The sequence below is a fragment of the Fukomys damarensis genome, unplaced genomic scaffold (assembly GCF_012274545.1).
Source record: "Fukomys damarensis isolate Sample0158 unplaced genomic scaffold, DMR_v1.0_HiC HiC_scaffold_17, whole genome shotgun sequence".
NCBI lineage: Eukaryota > Metazoa > Chordata > Mammalia > Rodentia > Bathyergidae > Fukomys > Fukomys damarensis.
In genome coordinates, this window is record NW_022900929.1 from 18,453,317 (window position 1) to 18,474,187 (window position 20,871).

The 20,871-nt window shown below is 44.1% G+C and overlaps 1 protein-coding gene across 1 annotated transcript; it reads right to left on the minus strand.

Annotated features, from left to right (window-relative positions):
• Window positions 1-4,843: 4,843 nt before the first annotated feature.
• On the minus strand, window positions 4,844-18,346 carry Bcl7b (BAF chromatin remodeling complex subunit BCL7B; the record flags this gene model as incomplete). Its single annotated transcript, XM_010619064.2, has 6 exons — window positions 4,844-5,847; window positions 6,252-6,331; window positions 7,088-7,258; window positions 9,171-9,267; window positions 18,097-18,172; window positions 18,267-18,346. Coding segments are annotated over 6 exons (612 nt in total), but the record flags the coding sequence as incomplete, so codon positions are not given.
• Between the last annotated feature and the right edge of the window lie 2,525 nt (window positions 18,347-20,871).

Genomic DNA, 20,871 nt, shown 5'->3' on the forward strand with positions numbered 1-20,871 from the left:
TTTTTTTTTTTGGTACCAGGGATCGAACTTGGGTCCTTGTGCTTGCAAGCCAGGGGGCGGAACCACTGAGCTAAATCTCCACCCCTAAGTTTTTAAATTATTTTCCACTAAAAGGATCCAGGACTAACTGGGAAAATGACTGGGCTGGCAAAGTCCCAAGTAAGTCTGGAACACCTTGTACCCCAAATTAGGAATTGCTCAAAAAATAAGGGCACAGGAGCTAGCATGAAGAATGCTAGCTGACCAAATGTGGATCAGTTTGGACCCTAAAAACAGGTGCAGTGGCACAAGTGTGGAATCCAGGACTCTCTAGGCCAGCCTGGGCTTTGTATGTAGTGAGAGCCTGGGCACCTGGACCCCCAATCATGATCAAGGCCCTGTCTCAAAAAGAGGTGGGGACTGAGGTAGAGCTGACTGTAGGACCCCACAGCCTTCACTTGCCTAGCATGTGCAAGGTCCCGGCACCACACATACAGAAAAATGTGGATCATAACATATTGACTATAAAGGGAATCCATGGGTCTGGTAACATACTCAGAAAACAAAACAAAACCAAAAACCCAGAAGTGATGCCAGTGAATGGATGTAAAACAATGACAGATCAGCCAGCTTGGTGATGCACACCTATGATCCCAGCACTCAGGAGGCTGAGGCAGGACTGCAGTGAGTTCAAGGCCAGCCTGGGATACACAGCAAGACTGTCTCGGGTGGTGGTGGGGAATTTGATCAGAAAAACCACCATCCATAACATTCAAAGAACTGATTCAGAAACATATCTTTATCATTGGGTACAAAGATCACCAGTAAAAGCTACTGGAGAATAATCTAAAAATACCACCACACAGGTGACTTAGTAATTTGGAAAGTGTCGAAGCACCTTAAAGGTTGAGAAGTCTGGTGGATACCTGCTTTGGAAAGTAATCAGATTTGTATCACCAATAAAGGGACAAACTGACAGTATGGGCCTTTTGTTCCCTGAGACAGGGTCTCGCTCTGTCACCCAGGCTGGCCTTGGCTCCCATGCCTCCTATCGCAGCCTGCTGAGTGCTGGGGTTGACTGCAAGTGTGTAAGATGACACCCAGCTGTATATGCCTCTTGACACAAGGCAATGAGAAGTGACCAGCAAGACCTCTAATAACATTGATTTGAAAAATTTATCCCTTAGGGCCAGGGATTTAGCTCAGTGGTGCCATTCCTGTCTTGTAAGCACAAGGTTCCGAGTTGGATCCCCAGTACTGTTAAAAAAAAAAAAAAAAGCCAGGCGTGGTGCCACAGGCCTTTAATCCCAGCACTTGGGAGGCTGAGGCAGGAAGACTGCTGTGAGTTCCAGACCAGCCTTGGCTACACAGTGAGTTCCAGGTCAGTCTTGACTATATAGTGAGACCCTGTCTCAATCCCCCCGCCAAAAATGCATCCCTTAGCCAGGCTTGGTGGCACTCAGGAGCTGGAGCAGGAGGATCGCTTCAAGTTCAAAGCTCCATAGCAAGACCTTATCTCAAAAACAAAACAAAGCAAAACAAAAATTAACCTGAATCTCTCAAAAGAAAATAGCCAAAGGTCATGGGACAGTCTACAAGTAACTGCCAGGAAGGACCCTTCAGAGATATCAGTGATAAGCCAGGTGTCATGGTGTGTGCCTGTAATAACCTCAGTACTCTGGGAGGTTGAGCCAGGATGACCACACAAATTCAAGGCCAGCCTGGTCCAAGGCCTGTTAGACCCTGCCTCAAAAAACCAAAATAATAATAATGATGATTTAGTATGCCTAAATATTGAACTTACCAGTACCCAGAGGAAATGTGCAAGTGGTGGAATGATCTGGTGGTCCTTCTGTGGCTTTCCCTCCTTTCTCTCACCCTGAGCCACATTTTATCAAGATTCTAGGGTGGCAGTGGGAGCTGCTGGCCTGAATTTCACAGAAGAGTTTCAGTGAAGTGGCGCGGAGGTGGAAGTCAATGCACTAATAAACAGAAGGGTTTCTGTTGTCCCTTCCTCACCATCCTAGCCAGTTCTCTGTGGGCTCCAGAACTTAACTTGCTATGCAATTTCCTGTCCAGTTCTATTGTCCCCTGATGGAGGGGATTTTTTCCCCTCAGCCCAGTACTGGAAATTGAACCCAGGCCCTTGTAGTAGAGCATTTAGCTGGGCATGATGGTTCATTCCTGTAATCCCAGCACTACAGAGGCTGAGGCCGGAGGACTGCTGTGAATTTGAAGCCAGCTGGGACTATATAGTGAGACCCTGTCTCTAAAAAAAGCAATAGAGCACCTGCCTATCACGCATTAAGAGCTTTCATTGCCAGCATTGAAAAAATAATCTTTATGATTATTTGATAACTTGGTAATATGTTAAATTTTTTTCTGTTTGCAGTACTAGCAATTGAGGATGTAGTTCAGCGGTGCTGCGTCTGCCTGCCAAGCACAAGGTTCTGAGTTCAATCCGATACCAAACATAATAAAACAAACAAAATCCAATTCTTTCTGGTTGTAAAAGTACTGGTGATTGAAACCAGAGAGCACTGAGCTATATGCCAAGTCCTTGTTGTTTTTTTTTTTTAATAGGTTAGCAGTTTTTTTAAAAAATAAATTTTGTATTATTGGACTGGGGATTTAGTTCAGTGGCACCATGCCTGCCTGGCAAGCACAAGGTCCTGAGTTCGATACCCAGTACCACAAAAAAGAAAATTTCATTTAATTCCATTCCCCCCAAGTCTCCTCCTCTCTCCTCGCTATGTACAAAAGCCTTGTTCTATTTTCTTTTTTTGGTACCAGGATCAAACTTAAGACCTTGCGCTTATGAGGCTGGTGCGGTGCCACTCAGCTAAATCCCCAGCCCTTTCACTTTTTTTCTTGTCACTTCCTTACTTTCTCCCTCCTCCCTTGTTCCCCTTCCCATTTAAACACTTTCTTCCTTCCCATTTCCCAACATCCATTATACATGTCAGTCCTTATTTCCACATTCAGTTTCCCACACCAGAGTAACAATGTGGTATTTAAATGTGTTTCAATTTATCTTAAAGAGTATGGTATCAAGGTCCATACATTTAGCTAAAAATATCTGAAGCCCATCTTCCTTTACAGCATAGTAGTACTCCATTGTACTAAAAAACAAACACATCTTTATCCATTCATCAGTTGAGCATTTGGGGTGTTTAAAAGATTCAGCTATTACAAACTGTGCTGCTATAAACATGGGTGTGCATGTATCACTGTGGTACCATGTTTTCAATTCTTTTGGGAAGATACCACGAACAGGTATAGCTGGATCAAAAGGAACCTCTAGTTTCTGTTCTTTGAGAAATCTCCACAATGATTTCCACAGTCTTTATTTGTTTTGTTTAGTGTTTTGAGACAGTCTGGCTATGCAGTCCAAGCTGGCCTTTACCTCCTTGTGTAGCCCAGGCTTGCATCAAACTCATGATCCTCTTGCTTCAGCCTCCCAAGAACTGGGATTAGAGGTGTGCACCATTGCATCTTGCATGTTATGTAAACCTTTTTTTTCTTTGAGACAGAGTTTTGCTATCTATCCCAGGCTGGTCTCCAACTCACAGCAATCCTCTTGCCTCAACCTCCAGAGTGCTGGGACTACAGTGGTGGGCCACCACATCCTGAATGTAAACTTTCTAAAGAAAAATTAGCAGAGCATCGTAGCACACACTTAGGAAGCTGAGGCAGAAATGTCAAGAGTTTGAGGTCAGCCTGGGCTACACAGCAAGACCCTGTCTCAAAACACAAACTAGGATGACATAATAGGTCTTCCATTTTAGTCTCATCAGACCTGAAGCCCCCATGAGATGAGGTGCTTCGGAGTATATGGAAATGAAACTTAAACACAGAATGTTGGCCTCTTTCCAACCATGACTCTTATTTCTCTTTAAAATCAGGAACAAAAAGAACTCATACAGAAATCAGATTTATGGTTGCCCAAGCTTGGGGGTGGGTGGTGGAGAATGACTGCTTGCTTGGTGCAGGTTTCGTTGCTGCTTTGTTCTGAGGTACTAGGGACTGAACCCAGGGACACTGAAGTGGAGGTATACCTGCAGCCCTTTTTAAAATTTTGAGACCAGATGAGCCACACGTGGTGGTGCATTCCTGTAATCCCAGTATTTGGGAGGCTGAGGCAGGAGGACTGCTGCAAGTTTGAGGCCAGCCTAAAGTTACACAGTGAGACTCTGACTCAAAAAAGTATTATTATTATTATTTTTAAATAGGGTCTCAGTAAGTCTCCCAGACAGGACTTGAGCTTAGTGATCTTCCTGTTTCAGTTTCCTGAGTAGCTGGGATTATGGGGATGGGCCATCATGCCAGGCTAGTGCAAAGTTTTTGTTTAGGTAATGACAAAGTTCAGAGCTACATAGTGGTGGCGAATGTATTCAGTACCACTCCACAGTATACTTTTAAACAGTTTAAAATGAATCTGGTCGTGGTAGCACATGCCTGTAATCCTAGCACTCAGGAGACTGAGGAAGGGGAATCAGTGAGTTTGAGGCTAACCTGGGCTACATAGTGAATTCAAAGCCAACCTGTACTACATAGAAAGACCCCATCTCAAAAAACCTAAAAAAAGTTGAAAATGAATGTCTTATGTTACATGTATTTTACCACAATGTCAAAGCAAAACTCATATACCTGTCCTGAGGCCCAGCTTTTACTCAGTGCACCCAGTGAGCGAAGTATGACTCACAGCAGACACAAGCCGCAGGACTCTCCAGAGCCCTCTTCCCAGAGCACACTCCAGGGGGCCAGCCCAGGCGCTCAGCCACCCCAGCCCCACCCCCCAGCCTTGGCGAACAAAGAACTCAGATACCAACAGGACATATTTCAAATAGTTTAATTTTAAAAATATTCTATTCAGTGCTAAAATAAGTCTTCACTTGTTGTTGCCCATTTCCATTTTCTTAAACTTTTTTTAAACAAAAAATAAAATCACAAAGTTCCATTAAACATGCAGATTTCAAAGAAAGGGTCTATAAAGTCTGAGCTGAGGAGTAATGTGAGGGTGTGTACTGTTGTCAGAACCACAATCCTTGCTGGGGTCAGTGGTAGCAGGAGGCAGGGACACTGGAATGAAACGTACAGGTGGAGACAGGAAGCTGCGTGTGTGCATTCGTGGGGCCAGGACAGTTAGGGGACAGGGCTGTTGGCAGCGGAAGGGCCCAGGAGAGGTGGCACCTCCTGAGGACCAGGCAGAAGGGCCAGGATGGCAAGAAACCTCCAAGGACTTGTGGCCTTGTGTAAGAAAGGCCCTTCCTTCCTGGGGAAAGGAGCCTCCCCAGCCTGCCTACGTCTCTACCCAGTCCTTCAAAGGGGACCACAGGGCCCCGGCCCTGAGGAAGTCCCACAATCTACAGTCTTAGTTCAAGTTCAAGTAACCGAGGCACTCTCCCCGCAGGGGTGCCTTCCACATCTTTCTCCTGAAGAAGCACCAGCAGCTCCGTCCAGAGGTTCTGGAGCAGAGAATGCTACCAGGAGGTGACAAACGAACCTTGGAATGGCTGAGGCTCCAGCCTGCTTGGGTGCTAAAAGGACAAAAGCACTCTTCCTAGGAGCAAGCTGGCACAGGTGCCAGGAACAGGTTGATGACACTACAACCCCAGGTCCTACGCCGGCTGTCCAGCCCGGAAGGCTCCTGTGTGCAGGCTCTGGGCCCCGGTGCTGCCCTAACCCCAGTGACACCGCACGGCCAGAGCCAGAATGCAATAAATAGAGGCAGGGTCAAGAGGAGCGCGCTGGGCAGTGCTAGCTTTTGGAGGCTGTCTGCGGCACTGCAGGCTGGTCCACACAGAAGCGCTTCAGGGGCGGGGCACCAGAGTCGTCCTCCTCCTCCTCCTCCTCCTCCTCGACCATCTAGAGGCAGTGGAGCCAAAAGTGATGGAGTCCGTGACTACAACAGACCCTCACAGCCACCCACATGACCTTCTCAAGCCTACCCTCTGCCTCTTTGCAGACACCACACTTTCCTCCAAGACCCGAAGTAGCAGCCTACCTGCCACTGAGCCCAAGTGAGCACACTCAGTGCTACCCATGAGACCCACTGCAAGGCTTTCCTTTTTTTGGGGGGGGGTTGAGACAGGGTCTCACTACATAGTTGAGACTCACCTGGAACTCACTATGTAGCCCAGGCTGGTCTCGAACTCACAGCAATCCTCCTGCCTCAGCCTCCCGAGTGCTGGTATTACAGGCGTGTGCCACCAAGCCCAGCAAGGCTTTCCTTTGGCTTGGAAACGGGGAAGGCCAAAGTGCCCCCTTACCTGGGCCTCTAGCGGGACTGGTTCCTCCTTCGTAAGAGTGGGAGGCTCATCAGCGACTTCTGAGGCAGGCAGGGAGGGCTCTGAAAAAGCAAGGTCAGCCCAAGTGTGGGCCTCACAGAGGCAGGAGACCCAGAGTCTCGGCCTCACCCCAGCAAGCTGTCCCACAAGTTACAGTGAGGCAACTTTGTGCCAGAGGAACAGTGGCCCAGTGGGGCCAGGACTCTGGTGTGGAGTCACACTCACTAATGGTAGATGGGAAGAGTGTGGTTAGGTCAGAGGGTTACCACCCGTGCCAGGCTGGGAGCCAACCCATTCTGCCACTTTCTAGACCAAACATTCTGCTCCTGACTCCTGTCCCAGTTTTATGAGAGGGTTGCTATGAAAATTAAATAGTACATGGAAGGAGCCCAAACAGTGAATAGAAAATAGTAAGTGCATAGCAAATATAGCCACACTCAGGATTACCCACAGAAAAACAAATTTTGTGGCTTGCTGTTAATGGGTCATCCAGAAACAGAAGCTATTAAGGGCCAAAGACATATACATGTCTACTTATTCTCTATTATAACAAGAAATCCCAAGATACAATGCAAAGAGTATAATTGCTGACATTATTAGAAGGACTTAAGGTGACATATGATTCCATCAGTTTTTTTTTGTTTTTTTTTTCCTTGAGACTATGTCTCACTGTCTAGTCCAGGACAACCCTGAACTCACTATATAGCCCAGGCTGGCCTCAAACTTGGGATCCTCCTATTTCAGCCTCCCAAGTTGCTGGGATTAAAGAGAAAAATCAGGCCAGAGGCAAGTCCCCTCTGGGGTCACCCATAACTCACCCTCGAGGATCTCCTGGCCCAGCGTGGGGGGCTGGGAGTCATCAGTGCGGAAGTCAGAGGTGTGTGCGGGGCTCAGGGACTCGCTCTGCTGGGGGCTGGGGCTCGAGTTAGTGCTGCTGTCCACCTTGAGCTGATAGACATCAGACATAGAACTCTGGTTGCTGTTTTCATCTGAAAACCAAACATAGCAAGGGTGCCAGTGGGGCAGGCATGTTGAAGAAAAACTCAGGCCAGAGTTGGGGGCCTGGCATCTCCAAAGGTAGCCACGGGCACAGTGGACACCATGTTACTGTTGCAGACACTCCCTGAAAAGGGCAGCCCTAGTGGGGTTTCTGGGCACTGCCAATTGTCTGCAGAGTCTACGGGGATTAATTAAGCACTTTCTATTTGACCACACATATTCTAAGCACCAACGCGCTATAAAATCTTTTAGACCTTGGGAGGGCTGGGTATTTATTGCTTCTTCATGACCACCAATTACAACTTGGGGCTGGTCTTTCCTCAATATCCAGTGGAAGGAAGGGTAGAGGTGCAGCCACAGTTAGTACTTCCCATCTTTCTCACGTCACCTAGGAAACACTACTATTAACCTGGCACTCTTGGATACCTGAAGGAGGCTGCTGCCCAACTCCCCACAGATGAGGGACTGCCACCCAGGCACTCTCTCTGAAGGCTTAAAGTCACGTAAATTCACACGACCACAGCTGCCTTCTCCCTCCCCTCCAGTGGCTGGTCACCAGATCAGTGTCTCTTCCTGCTCTGAGCTCGCTTGGGCCTGCTTCAGTCCTCTCCTGCTGCCTTAGTTCAGGCTTCACTGTCTCTTGCATGGGCTTCTGTGATAGCCATTAGGTGCCCTGCCCTCACACCACTGCCAGAGTAATCTCTCCAAACCCTTGCATGGTCCCTGCCACCTACAAGATGCCTATGCTAACCTAAGGGCTCTTCACAACGGTCCTCTGTGCCACTATGATTCCCTCACCCCAGTCTCCCTGGAAAGCCCTACACTTTTGGTGCAGGAGTACCGCCTCCCTGGTTCACACAGGGGAAGAAACCCTAATCTGTGATGCCCCTCTTGGGCTCTGTGTACCCCGCGTTCACTGCTTCACACACCTGTGCAGCAGGCTCTGTGACTCCCAAATGTAACACACAGTAAGTACCTGGCCTGTAGCAGGAACTCATTACCACTTCCTGAATGAAGAGTCAGGACCAGACTGGGGAAGTGTGGGCTTGTAAGCCTTCCAGGCTCGTGATTATTGAACACCCCACACAGAGCTAGAAAACTGCATCTTGAATTCTCCTTCCTATATACCACTGACCTTGGGGGCTGCTGCTGGGCTGGCTCCAAATCCCACTAGAAAGAGAAGACTGTAAGCCCCTGCCATCTTCACTCCTAGAAAGACCTCTATCCTCCACACTAAAGCACACTTCATTATAAAAATACTGCTGCTCTGTCACTTGTGAGCTGTGGCACTCTTCTAGCATCAATTTCCCAAATGGGAATGACAATAACTACCTGGTTTGTATCACAGGCTGATGGATAAAAATGAGAAATTGAAGTGAACTCTTCATAAACAATGATTGCCAAGTCTGGAAAGGGCACTGTGGTTCCAGGGCTGACACAAGTAGGGCTGGTTAGGAGGCAGAAGCCTTGCTCTGGGTAGCCTACCATAAGACACAATCTTAAAATATACCATGTAAGGGGCTGAGGATGTAGCTCCTTAGTACTGCACCTGCCTGGCAAGCGCAAGGTCTTGCATTCGATCCCTGGTACCAAAATAAATAAAATATATCATCTAAAGAAAAGCAAGCTTCTGGTCCAGAACATCAGGCCCCAACACTGGGTCTGCATCATAGGAGTTGTGTGATTTTATACATTTCACGCTGGTTTCCTAAAATGGAAAATGAGGCGACTGCCATCCACCTTGCAGTTATTGTGAGATGTAAATGAATAGATTTCTGTGAAGTGCCTAGCAAAATACCAGCAGAACCACAGGCAAGAAGATGGTATGCAAACTATCCTTATTCTTGGGAGATCATCTAAGTTTCCTTTTTCCTACAAGGAAGACATACAGATGCAACTCACCCTGGAATTCAAGGAGGAGAGAGGAATTGGCTGAGGCATCAGAGGGAAAGCCATTAGGTTCCCGGGCTGCTGAACTGTTGGATTTTGACTTCTCTTTCTAGAAAAGGAAAACAAAGAGGAATATGACAGAGCCAAGCAGAAGACTCACAAAGAGGAAGAAAGGTGCTCTGCTATGTGAGAACCCACAAAGGATGGGGGAGTAGGACTAAACAGGAAGGAAAGGGGTTGAGATTCCAGGGAGCCAAGGATAACAGAATCCTGGGCAAGGTGCTTCTCAAGCCTCCTCAGCTGTATGGAACAAACCCTTCTAGGGCGAATAAGCTGAATCAAAAGTGAGCAGCAAGTGCTTCTGCCTCTACTAGAGCTTCCTGTGGCTCCCCCATGCTCCAATCACATGCTCCGTCCAGCCCTTCCCTGTGTGGATGCGCAAGAAATACATTCATCTGAAGAGGACTCCTGTCTTAGTAGCACAGGGGAAGAGAAGACTGCTAGTGGGACAAAAGGAGCCCTTATACATATCACGCAAGCAGCACGGTACAGAAGGACCCCTTGCTGAAGGGTCGCCCTCGTGCGCTCCAAATGATCACCGCATATTTGCCTTTGCCACTAGCAGGTCAAGCAGGGTATACGCTCATATGGGTAGGGAATCCACAGGTAAGTGCTAGCTAGCTTGCAACCAGTAAGCCGGGGTGAAGGAAATAATCAATCTAAGCTTTTGCAAGTGACAGCATTTCAAAAGCAAATTGCATAAATCTAAGTCACCTCCCATTTACCAGTTCACGTCTTTTATACATGTTAATTTATTAGAGATAGACTAGTACAATTTAGTTTCTGAATAAATCAGCTATATATATTTATATGTCCTTACCTTCCTTACCTCCTTTTTTTTTTTTCTTTTTCAGCCCTAGGGATGGAAACCAGGACCCTGTGCACACTAGATAAGTGCTCTACCACTGAACCACATCCCTAGACACTGTCCTTACCTTCATTTTTCACACACAGATGTAATTTTAACCTAACTGCAAACAGTCTGGCATTTTACTACATATGCTACATAAACCAATGTTTTTTTCTGGTCTGGGAATCAAATTCAGGACCTTGTAGTTGCCAGGCAAGCACAGTGCCACTGAGCTACATCACCAGCCCTTCATAAATCTACCCCCCCATACTAGGGATCGAACTCAGGACCATGAACTTGAGAGGCAGGCGCAGCACCACTGGGCTAAATCCCTGGCCCCATAAACCCATTTTTAACACTTGCATAATATTCTATATACCATGATTGATTTAATCTGATCTCAACTCTTAGACATTTAGCTTTAATTCAGATTGTGCTTACTTATTACTACTAAGAATAAAGCCCTGGTGCTCAACTTTTACTTCTTTTCCTAATTAATTTATTCAGATAATTTGTTAAAAACATACTCCTTCTAGATCAAAATTATAAATGGAGCCAGGCATGGTGGTATTTGCCTATAAATCTTAAGACTCAGGAGGCTGAGGCAGGAGGCTCACCATGAGTTGAAGGCCAGGCTGGACTACACAGTGAGTTTGGGCCAGCCTAGACTACATAATAAGACCTTGTGTCAATAAAATAAGAAAGAAAACAAAAACAAAACTGACCCCAAATTATTGTTCTTGAAATACACTGTATCTCACTGCTTTGTACAAGAACATAGCAGGATGGGAAACAGTGCAGTGGTGGAGCCTCTGTCTAACATGCACAAGGCGCTGGGTTCCAACCCCAGAGTCATAAAAAATAAAGTCAAAGAATGTAGCAATATATTTGACGTACTATTTTCATAGCACCCATACCAATATTTGGCTTTACCATTACCTTTCTCTGATCTCCTACTTTATTGATTATGTGTTCACATAAAATATGTATTCACTATATAAAATTGTGAAAATGCAGAAAAAAGAAAATCACCTGAACAGAGACAACCTGCTTATAATAAGGCAGGTGGCAGAACCACTGAGCTAAATCCCCATCCCACAACTTCCATATGAAAAAGGATCATCATATATAATATAATTTACTCCCTCCCTTACTGTATTATAAACATTTCTCTGTTTCACTGAATAGCCTTCTATAACTTGGGAGTATGGAAAAATGAACCCAGGGCCTTTGCACTGAGATACACTCTCAGCTCTTTTTAAAAATTTTATTTTGAGACAGGGTCTTGCGAAGTCACTAAATTGCCCAGGCTGGGCCTGAACTTGCAATCTTCCTGCCTCAGCTTCCCAGAGTGCTGGGATTCTAGGTGTGTACCAAAGTGCCTGGCTCTGTGACATTGTTTGTAAGTGTTACAAAGCTTTACACCATTGGGCATACACTAAACTTTGTAAATTCCTTCAATATAAAACTTTAGTTTGCTTGAGATTTTTAAATACTACAAACAATACTACAATATTGAACACTGTAGATATACCATAAACAAATCATGATTATCTCCCAAGGATGAAGTCCTCAAAGTTTGGGAATACAAAGGAAAATACTTTGAAAGCTTATTAACAGAAATGGAAAGAATATAAATACATATGATTAACCCTATCTGTACCAGCTTTGTGCCAGTGGACTGTCCCATCAGCAACTGTCCCATCCCCTGGTCTCCTTCATATTTTTTTCCTTGACCAATCTGATCATCGCCCTTTCCATCTTTCCTGCTGCCAGGAAGGGAGATCAGCTGGTGAACCCTAGCCCCCAGCTCACAATCAACACAAACAGTGGGAGAAGGCAGGCTGCTTGGCAGGTGCTTCCAGGCCCAATCAGCTATGCTTGCAGGAAAGCTGCTGCAAAACTTACAAAGAACCAGCCGTCCTGTCTGAGGAGTGGCCTAGAACAAACTTCGATTATAACACTGCCCACTATGGTGTGAACACGCGGCACACTGGATGCGGTAGGCTCAAGAATCTGCCCCACCCAAAAATGGGATGTTGAGTGCTCTCTCCAGGGCCACTCACTTTGTCTGCAGGGCACAGTGACTTGGGGTTATCCCCAGTGCTCCTGAACTCCTGAACTGCTGCAAGCTGGCTGAGCTCACAGGGTCTGCACTCACCTGAAGGGGAGCCCAGGGTGGGTGAGTCTCGGAGGGGAGGAGACAGGTCCTGCCTCACATACACAGCCACCAGAGAGATCCCACTGCCTGACCCTCATGAACAAGATGAGAGCACCACTGCAGTGAGAACTGGTGGGGACCAATGTGCTACCTTGGAGCCCCTAGATATTCACCTGGGAACGGCTCCAGATAAAGGCAGCCCCAGAGGAATGATGCTGGGGTCCCTGGGGCAGGAGGAGACTGCACAGAGCAAACAGGGAAGGCTGAGAACTGACACAAACCCTACCCTCTACATTCACATTAGAAGCCAGGGCAGCCAGCAACAAGGAGAGGGCGCATGGAAGGCACCCCTGACACTGTGGAGCTCCAGCAACATGACAGCAACAGCAGAGTCCACAGAAGACAATACTGATACAAGGAAGATGGAAGCCAAGCATGGTAAGTCTCCTCAGAAAGTCAGGCTGACAATGACGCTGCAAACTGAGACAGTGTGGCATAAAAACTACAATCATTCAGAATTAAGGGGCCGGGGATTTGGCTCAGTGGTTCCGCCACCTGCCTCACAAGCACAAAGACCCAAGTTCGATCCCTGGTAACAAAACAACAACAAAAACTGAACAGAATTAAAAATTAAGTGATGAGTTTAATAGAAATAGATATAACTGAAGAAAAGATTAATGAGTGAAAACTGGGTCAATAAGCTCAGAATGGCTGGGTGTAGTGGTGCATGCCAATAATCTCAGTCCTTAGGAGACTGAGGCAGGAGGATCACCATGAGTTCAAGCTGGGCTACATAGCGAATTCAAGGCCAGCCTGTCCTACAAAGTGAGACCCTGTCTCAAAAAATAAACAAAAAAGAAAAACAGGTTAGGAATTGTACAGCTAGACAAGATATGACTTAAAAGTGAAGAAGGACTGGACACAGGGACAAAGAGGAACAGCAATCACTGGTAAAAGGAATGAGAGGTCAAAATGGACTAACAGCCAAACGTAGTGGTGCATCCTGGTAGTTCCAACACTTGAGAGGCTAAGACAGGAGGATGACAAGTTTCAGCCACATAAGCAACTCAGCAGTTTAGTGAAACACCCATTTCAAAATTTACAAAACTAAAAAGGAGCTGGGGACATAGCTCATTTGGAAGGCCCTGGGTTCAACCCCCAGCCCCCACCCCCAAAGACAATTTAGAAGTCATTTACAGCCAGGCATGGTAGCTGAGGCTGGAGGACCATTATAAGTTCAAGGCCAGCCTTGGCTACAGAGTAAGCTCAAAGCCAGCCTGAACTACATGGTAAGATCCTGTCTCAAAAATCTAAAAAAAAAAAAAGACACCACCAACTATCATTTATTTTTTAAAAAGATTATGTATTTTGTCTGCATAAAATTGAACATTTCAGTTATTCAGAACACTATAAACAAATAATTTCTACTAGTTATGTGAAAAAGACTACCTGAGCAAACAGAAAAATGGACAAGACTTAAGCAAGCACTTCCTAGAAAAAGGTGATCCAGAAAGATTTATCATTCACTAGGTACTCAGCCTCATCATCAATGACATAGTAAGTCATCAAATGAAATCCTCAAGAAGCTATCTTTATGCCTAAGTCTAATAGTCCGACGAGCTGATACAGATCTGGAGCAATAAAGAACTCTCTAATTTCTAGTGGGACTAGAAATGTGTGTATAACCAATCTGGAAAAGAGGCTAACATCAGTGAAACAGGTGAAAATACACATACCCCAAGGCTCGGCAATCCCACTCCTGGGAACAGATCCCTGGGAAAATACACAGCACACTGACCTGAATGCTGAACAAAAAACGTTTGTAGGGTCACCACTCCCCTTACCCCAAACCAAGACCAAGCCAAATGTCCATCTATAGGAGAATCAAAAGGGTGATGACACAGTCAGATAATGAAACACCACACAGCACTGAAAAGGTGCAAGGAGTACATTTTTGAGACTGCTTAAACAATCCTCATTAGCACCAGATGCAATTTTCTTTAAAAACAAAAACAAAAACAAAATAAAACAACAACAAAATACCAAGGTGTGGTGCATGCCTGTAAGCCTACCTACTCCAGAGGCTGAGGCTGGAGGATCACAAACTCAAGGTCAGCCTGGGCAACTTATTGAGATCCTTTCACATTAAAAAAAAAAAAAAAGTTTTGGATATAGCTCACTGATAGAATTTGGTTGGGATCATCTCCAATACTGCAAGACAAAATAAAAACAAACAAAAATAAATAAAATAAATTAAAATAAATAAATAATTTTTTAAAAATTTGAAATCTATGATTTTATTATTTAAGTGTGCAGCTCAGTGGTATTAAGTACTTTCCTATTATTTTGAAACCATCACCCTATCAATTACAGAACTTTTTCATCTTCCAGTGAGACTGTCCCCATTAACTAATTCCCACCACCTGGTAACTACTAATCTGTTTTCTGTCTCTACAAATTTAACTATTTTTTTTTGAGCAAATAATTTTATTTCCTTTGTAAATATAAATAAAATTCAAAATTATGTTAAACATAAAAGCTACAACTATAAAACTTCTAAAATAAATCTGAGGAGGGAAGAAAGCTCCACAACATTGGTATTAGTAATAATTTCTGGATTGACACCAAAAGTGCAAGGAACAAAAGCAAAATAAACATCTGAGAAATATTTAAATGTTTCTTGAAGTGTAAAGGAAACAATAAACTAAATAAAAATGTAGCCCATAGAATAAGAGAAAAATATATACATACACATATATATTATATAAAGAATAACCCCATACAGTGATAAGCAGTTAATATTCAAGGTATATATGAAACTCATAAACTCCATCAACAAAAAATAAATTACCTGATGAAAATATGAGCAAAAGATTTGTGTTCTATTACAGTTTATTCACACCAGAGAAACTATTCGGTATTTACACGTGTGACTTATTTATTTCACTTAGGAGGATATCCTCAATATGTATCCATTTTCCTATAAATGAATCTAATTTCTCATTCTGAGTAGTATTCCATTTTATAGAAAAACCACATCTTCTTTACCCAATCTCCAATTGATGGGCAAATGGGCTATTTTCAAGTTTTACCTATTACAAACTGTGCCGCTATAAACATGAGTGTGCATATATCACTCTGGTGTGATTCTTTTAATTCTTTTGGAAAGATACCCAGAAGAGAGACGGTTGGGTCAAATGGACCCTCTAGTCCCAGCTCTTTGATGTATCTCCATACTGATTTCCATAGTGGTTGCACCAGACTGCACTCCCACCAACAATGGAGAAGGGTTCTTTCTCCCCACAACCCCACCAACATTTGTTATTGGCTGATTTCTTGATGGCAGCCATTCTTTGTGGGGTGAGGTGGAATCTGTGTTGTTTTCATCTGCATCTCTCGAATGACACACGATGTGGAACATTTTTTCATATATTTACTTGCTGCTTTTACTTCTTTGTCTGAGAAATGTCTGTTAATTTCAGATGCCCATTTTTGAATCGGGTCTTTATATTTGGGGGGACTGATTGTTTTGAGTTCTTTATAGAGTCTAGATAACATAGTCCTTTGTCTGAGGAGCAGCTGGTAAAATTTTTTTCCCACATTGTAGGTTTTCTCTTAGTTCTGTTGATGGTTTCTTTTGCAGTGCAGAAGCTTTTTAATAAGATGAGATCCCAGTTGTTCTTTCTGCTAGTTCCCATGCTGAGAATTTGTTCATAAAGTCTTTTCCTATGCCAATGTCTTCTAGAGTTCTGCCTAACTTATCTTCCAGCAAGTTGTGTTTCTATTTTAATATTTAGGTCTTTAATCCACTTGAATTTTAATTTAGTGCATGGTGAAAGACAAGGATCTAGTTTTAATCTTTGTCAGGTTGAGATCCAGTTTTTCCAACACCATTTATTAAAGAGGCCATCCTTCCTCCAGTGGGGACAGTCAGCTCCTTTATCAAAGATGAGGTAGCTCAGTACATCTGAAGTTGTTTTTGTGTCTTCCAATCTATTCCACTGATCCTCAGGTCTGTTTCTTTGCCAGTACCATGCTGCTTTTATCACAGTGGCTTTGTAGTATAGTTTCAAATTGGGAATTGTTATACCCGCTGCCATGTGTCTATTGCCTAGAATGGCTTTTGCTATTCTAGGTCTCTTATGACTCCAAATGAATTTTTGGATTCTTTTTTCTGGTTCTGTGAAATATAGTGTTGGAATTTCAATTGGCATTGCATTGAATCTATAGCAGTTTTGGTAGTATGGCCATTTCCACTAAATTGATTCTTCCTACCCAGGAGCAGGGGATATCGTTCCATTTTCTTATATCCTCTTCAATTAAAAAAAAAAAAGTTTTTGGATATAGCTCACTGATAGAATGTGCTTGAGTTCATCCCCAATACTGCAAAACAAAATAAAAACAAACAAAAATAACAAAATGGCTAGGGATTTAGCTCAGTGGTTCCACTGCCTGCCTTGCAAGCTCAAGGACCTGAGTTCGATTCCCTGCACCAAAAAAAAAAAAAAAAAAAAAAAAAAAATTGGAAGAAGGCCGGAAGATGGCTTAAGTCAAAGCATTAAGGGCCAGTCTGGGCAAAATAGTAAGACTCTGTTTCTAAGAAAAGGAGGAGAAGCAGAAAGGGAAGAAAATGAACAAACAGCTTCAAAGACAACATGGATTGATTTTTATAAGCATAATGCTGGGTCCCCCCCAAAAAACCCACATAAATATACTGTTTATATAAAGTTATAAATGCTTCTAAGTGTCTGGAAAAAAGGTAAGAAAAGCAGTAGGGGAGCAATTACCTCTAGAGGAAAGGGAGGAGCCTGTCAGGAAGAGTGACAGAGATTTCTGGTGAGCTGGCTATATCCTTTAACTACCCCTCCATAATGGGGATCAAACCCATGGGCCCACTCTACCACTGAGTTGTATCACCATGTTTTCTAAAAATCTTTTTTGAAAAAGGGTCTCATGAAGTTGCCCAGCAAGGCCACAAACTTGCAATCCTCCTGCTTCAGCATTCCTAGTAGCTGCAGTTAAAGGAGTGAGCCACTGCACAAAGCTGTATTTTATTTTTTTACCTGAGTGGTTTGTAATAAGGATATCAGCTTTGTATTTATTATACTGTACAGTTGTTTTGAATACTATTTTGTATGTTTTAGATTTGAAATTTTTAAAAACAACTAGGAAAAAGAAAGTTGGAGACGATATGAGCGTACATCACCCAAGGACTATGCAGCCAAACATGGCCTCTGCAAAAGAGAACACAGGACCAGGGTCAAAAGTAACAGCTCTAGTCATGTTTAGTGACTCAGTCAAGGTTGAACAAAAGAAAAAAAATGCGAGTTTATAGTACAATATGTAGGTTTTATATATAATATACATATGTATGAAACAATACTATATATTTTTCAAGAATACACAGGTATCAGACAGGCATGGTAGTAAATCCTATAATCCCAGCACCCTGGAAGGCTGAGGCACAAGGATTAAAGGCTTGACTCCAGCCTGGAAAACTTCGTGAATCTCTGTCTCAAGAATAGTCTGTATCAGCTGGGGGTGCAGCTCAGGGTTAGAGCACTGGCCTAGCATGTGTGAGGCCCCAGGTTCAGAGGACACCACTGTGTGCCAAGAATGCTACACTGACAACTGTTGCTTGTCAAGCCCTGGGAAAGCAGAATGGGCTAAGGGAAGGCAACAGTGGCTTAGTGTTACTGACGTGCTAAAGAGAGGCCTTGTACGGAACAATGACAGAGGACACCAAGTATTTTCAACTTAGATATGGAGAAGTAACCCTTCATCATTAAGAGTTAATCAAAAAGAGAGAGACAGAGACAGAGAGAAAACAATACCTTTTTGTTGTCTGGATTTTCTTCCACACTTACCTCCTTGCTGTCTGTCACAGGAACCCATTTAAATATTCTAAGGGACGTGTCACCCACAGTCACCCACTTTTTCTCCCTAAAAGAAAGGCAATTCTTAGAATGTAACACCAAAATAAATTTCCTGTTCTAGAGGATCATTCCATTAATCTGAATGTCATCAGATCATATACCTGAAGTGCTGCTGGGAACAGCAAATAATCAAGTTGTGGACACAGAGTCTGGAAGGCAGTTTGAGGCTATTTTGTAGAAGGTATTAAACACTGGGTTAAGGAATCTGCACACATTTCTTTTGCTGTTTCCTGCAGTGCTGAGAACTGAACTCTACTAGCCAGCTGCTCTACCACACAGCTACCTCCCCAGCCCTTTTGTTATTCCATTTTGAGGCAGAGTTTTGCTAAACGCCCAGCCTGGACCCAACCAAGGAAACTGGCATTATAGGCAAGTTCAGCAAATTATGACACCACAGAAATTTAAAGAAAAAACATTTTTACATTTCATAATGCATTTTTTTATCCATTAGCATTACCAGGCATATACAACAGAATCCTCTCTCTAGCTAGTTTAAAGCAGGAAAGGATTTGCTAGAAATGCACCAAAATGTTGAAAGGGCTGGAGAGAAAACTGTAATCTGGGATTCCAGCAACAATTCAAGTCACACCAAGAACTAGAGTAACAAGGGAGATCTGGCTCCCCATTCCTGCACCAGCCCTGGCCCACATATCTCTCTTATCTTCCCCAAGCCCTGAGTTATCCACTTCTCCCACAGCCAAGAAGCTATCGCCACTCCTGCTAGCTCCAGAAATACACCACTCCCTATTCCTCCAGTCCCAACCAAATTTGTGTCCCAAGAAATTGTAATGTAACCGAATGAAGACTTAGGAAACTGGAATTAACCCCTTAATAATTCACTCCATTTCCTCATTTATTTAAAAAATATCTAATAGGCAAGACTCTGTGCTGAGCTCCAGCAATGTAGGGAATCCTATGCTAGACCCCAGGGGTCTCTCCCTACCCTCTTAGAGCCTGCATTCCAGCAGGAAACAGATCAACAAATCATTAATTATCATCAATTATAATTATGTTTAACTATTTCCTTCCTTCCTTTTTTCTCCCCAAGAGATGAGGTCTCTCTCATCCAGGCTGATCTCAAACTCCTGGGCTCAAGCAATCCCACTGCCTCAACCTCCCAGGTAGCTGGTATTACAGGCCTGTGTCATCCAGCTAAAGTATCACTTAGGTGATACTAAAAGTCAAACACAGATAATGTCCTGCAGTTCAATCTAATACAACTGTGGAAAATTCTATGAAGGAGACCTGATGTAGATAGGGAAATCTCAAAAGTAACCTTGGGGAAGCAATTTGGGAGCTGAGCTAGAAATTAACTAGGTAAAAGAAAAGAAAAAAGAAATTAACTAGGTAAAGAAATGGGGACAAGAGTGGGGTACCTTCTCAAAACATCAGCACACTACTAGCATCCTGGGAAAGAGACAGTCTGGAAGTTGTTTTTTATTTTTTTTTCCCCCGAAAGGAATTTCTTTGCTCATTATTTTAAAAGCAAAAACAAAAAGCCACCAGCCAGGTGCGGTGGCACTTGCCTGTAATCCCACCATTTGGGAGGCTGAGGCAGGAGGATCATCATGAATTTGAAGCCAGCCTGGGATACACAGTGAGAACCTGCTTCAAAAGATTAAAAAAAAAAAGGCCACCAAAGCAGAACCATTGCTTTGGAAGCAGAGGGGTACTATGCTGTGTGTTTTTAAAAGCCTAAGGTACTTGCAAGTGAGAAAAACAAAATCACACAGTACACCATGACCGGACTGGGGAATGGGCAAGAAAAGAGGCAGGAAGATTGCTGATCACAGGGAAGGAAGACTGCTGGAGTGCCAAGTGAGAAAGGATGGCTCTATGGCTGTTGGGACGCAGGATGGCAAGAAGAGAAGGAATGGTTTGCTGATGTTTAAGTTTCACCAAAATCCATGAGGATCCCAAATAAAGAAGGAAACCTAAATTATTTAACTAACATTTGAATCTCAAGTACACATGAAACCCGTGAGTACAGTGAGAAAGAAATTTTCGTCTTTCAGGGAAGTGGACATTAAAAGTTCATGGTACCGTTGTCCTTTGAGAGGCAGGAAGGTGAAGAGTGGGAGGGCCCCCAAGTAACACCTACCTGAACTAATAGGCTAGAGAAAAAGGCTCAAGAGTCGGGCTGTGAAAGTTTAATATGAGGAGACATCGGATATCCTGATACAAAACAGTCGCTCAAAAAAACGGGAGGCCTGGGGATGGATATAGCTCACAATCCTGAGTACCACAAAACAAGAACAAGAGTCGCTCAATCGATGTATTCAATGAACGTTACAGACGCCTTTTACAAATGACTCAAGTGACGGCTCCCAGGGTACCAAGGTCGCAGCGTGAGAGAACCTGGTATTGGAGGAAGGAGCGAGGTTTCCACTCCACGACCACACTTGCTCCTTTGGCAGACTGCCCCAAACTTTACTAAACTTCAATGACTTCATACGTGCAGTGCTCTCGGTGTGGCGGACCGAAACCACTTCATGATACTTCACTACCATCACCGGTCAGTTTGGAAACTGAGACCGGGATGCGACACAGGTACGGTAGTCCCAGGACAAAGTGCGCAACACCAAAATTCATCAACTGAGCGAGACAGGAAGCCGGAAGCCGGTGGCCGCGACAGGTGGGCGGGTCCATGAGCCGGGCGGGCCTCTGATTGGCCACGGCGGGCACGCCCTCTAACCTCACGCCTGC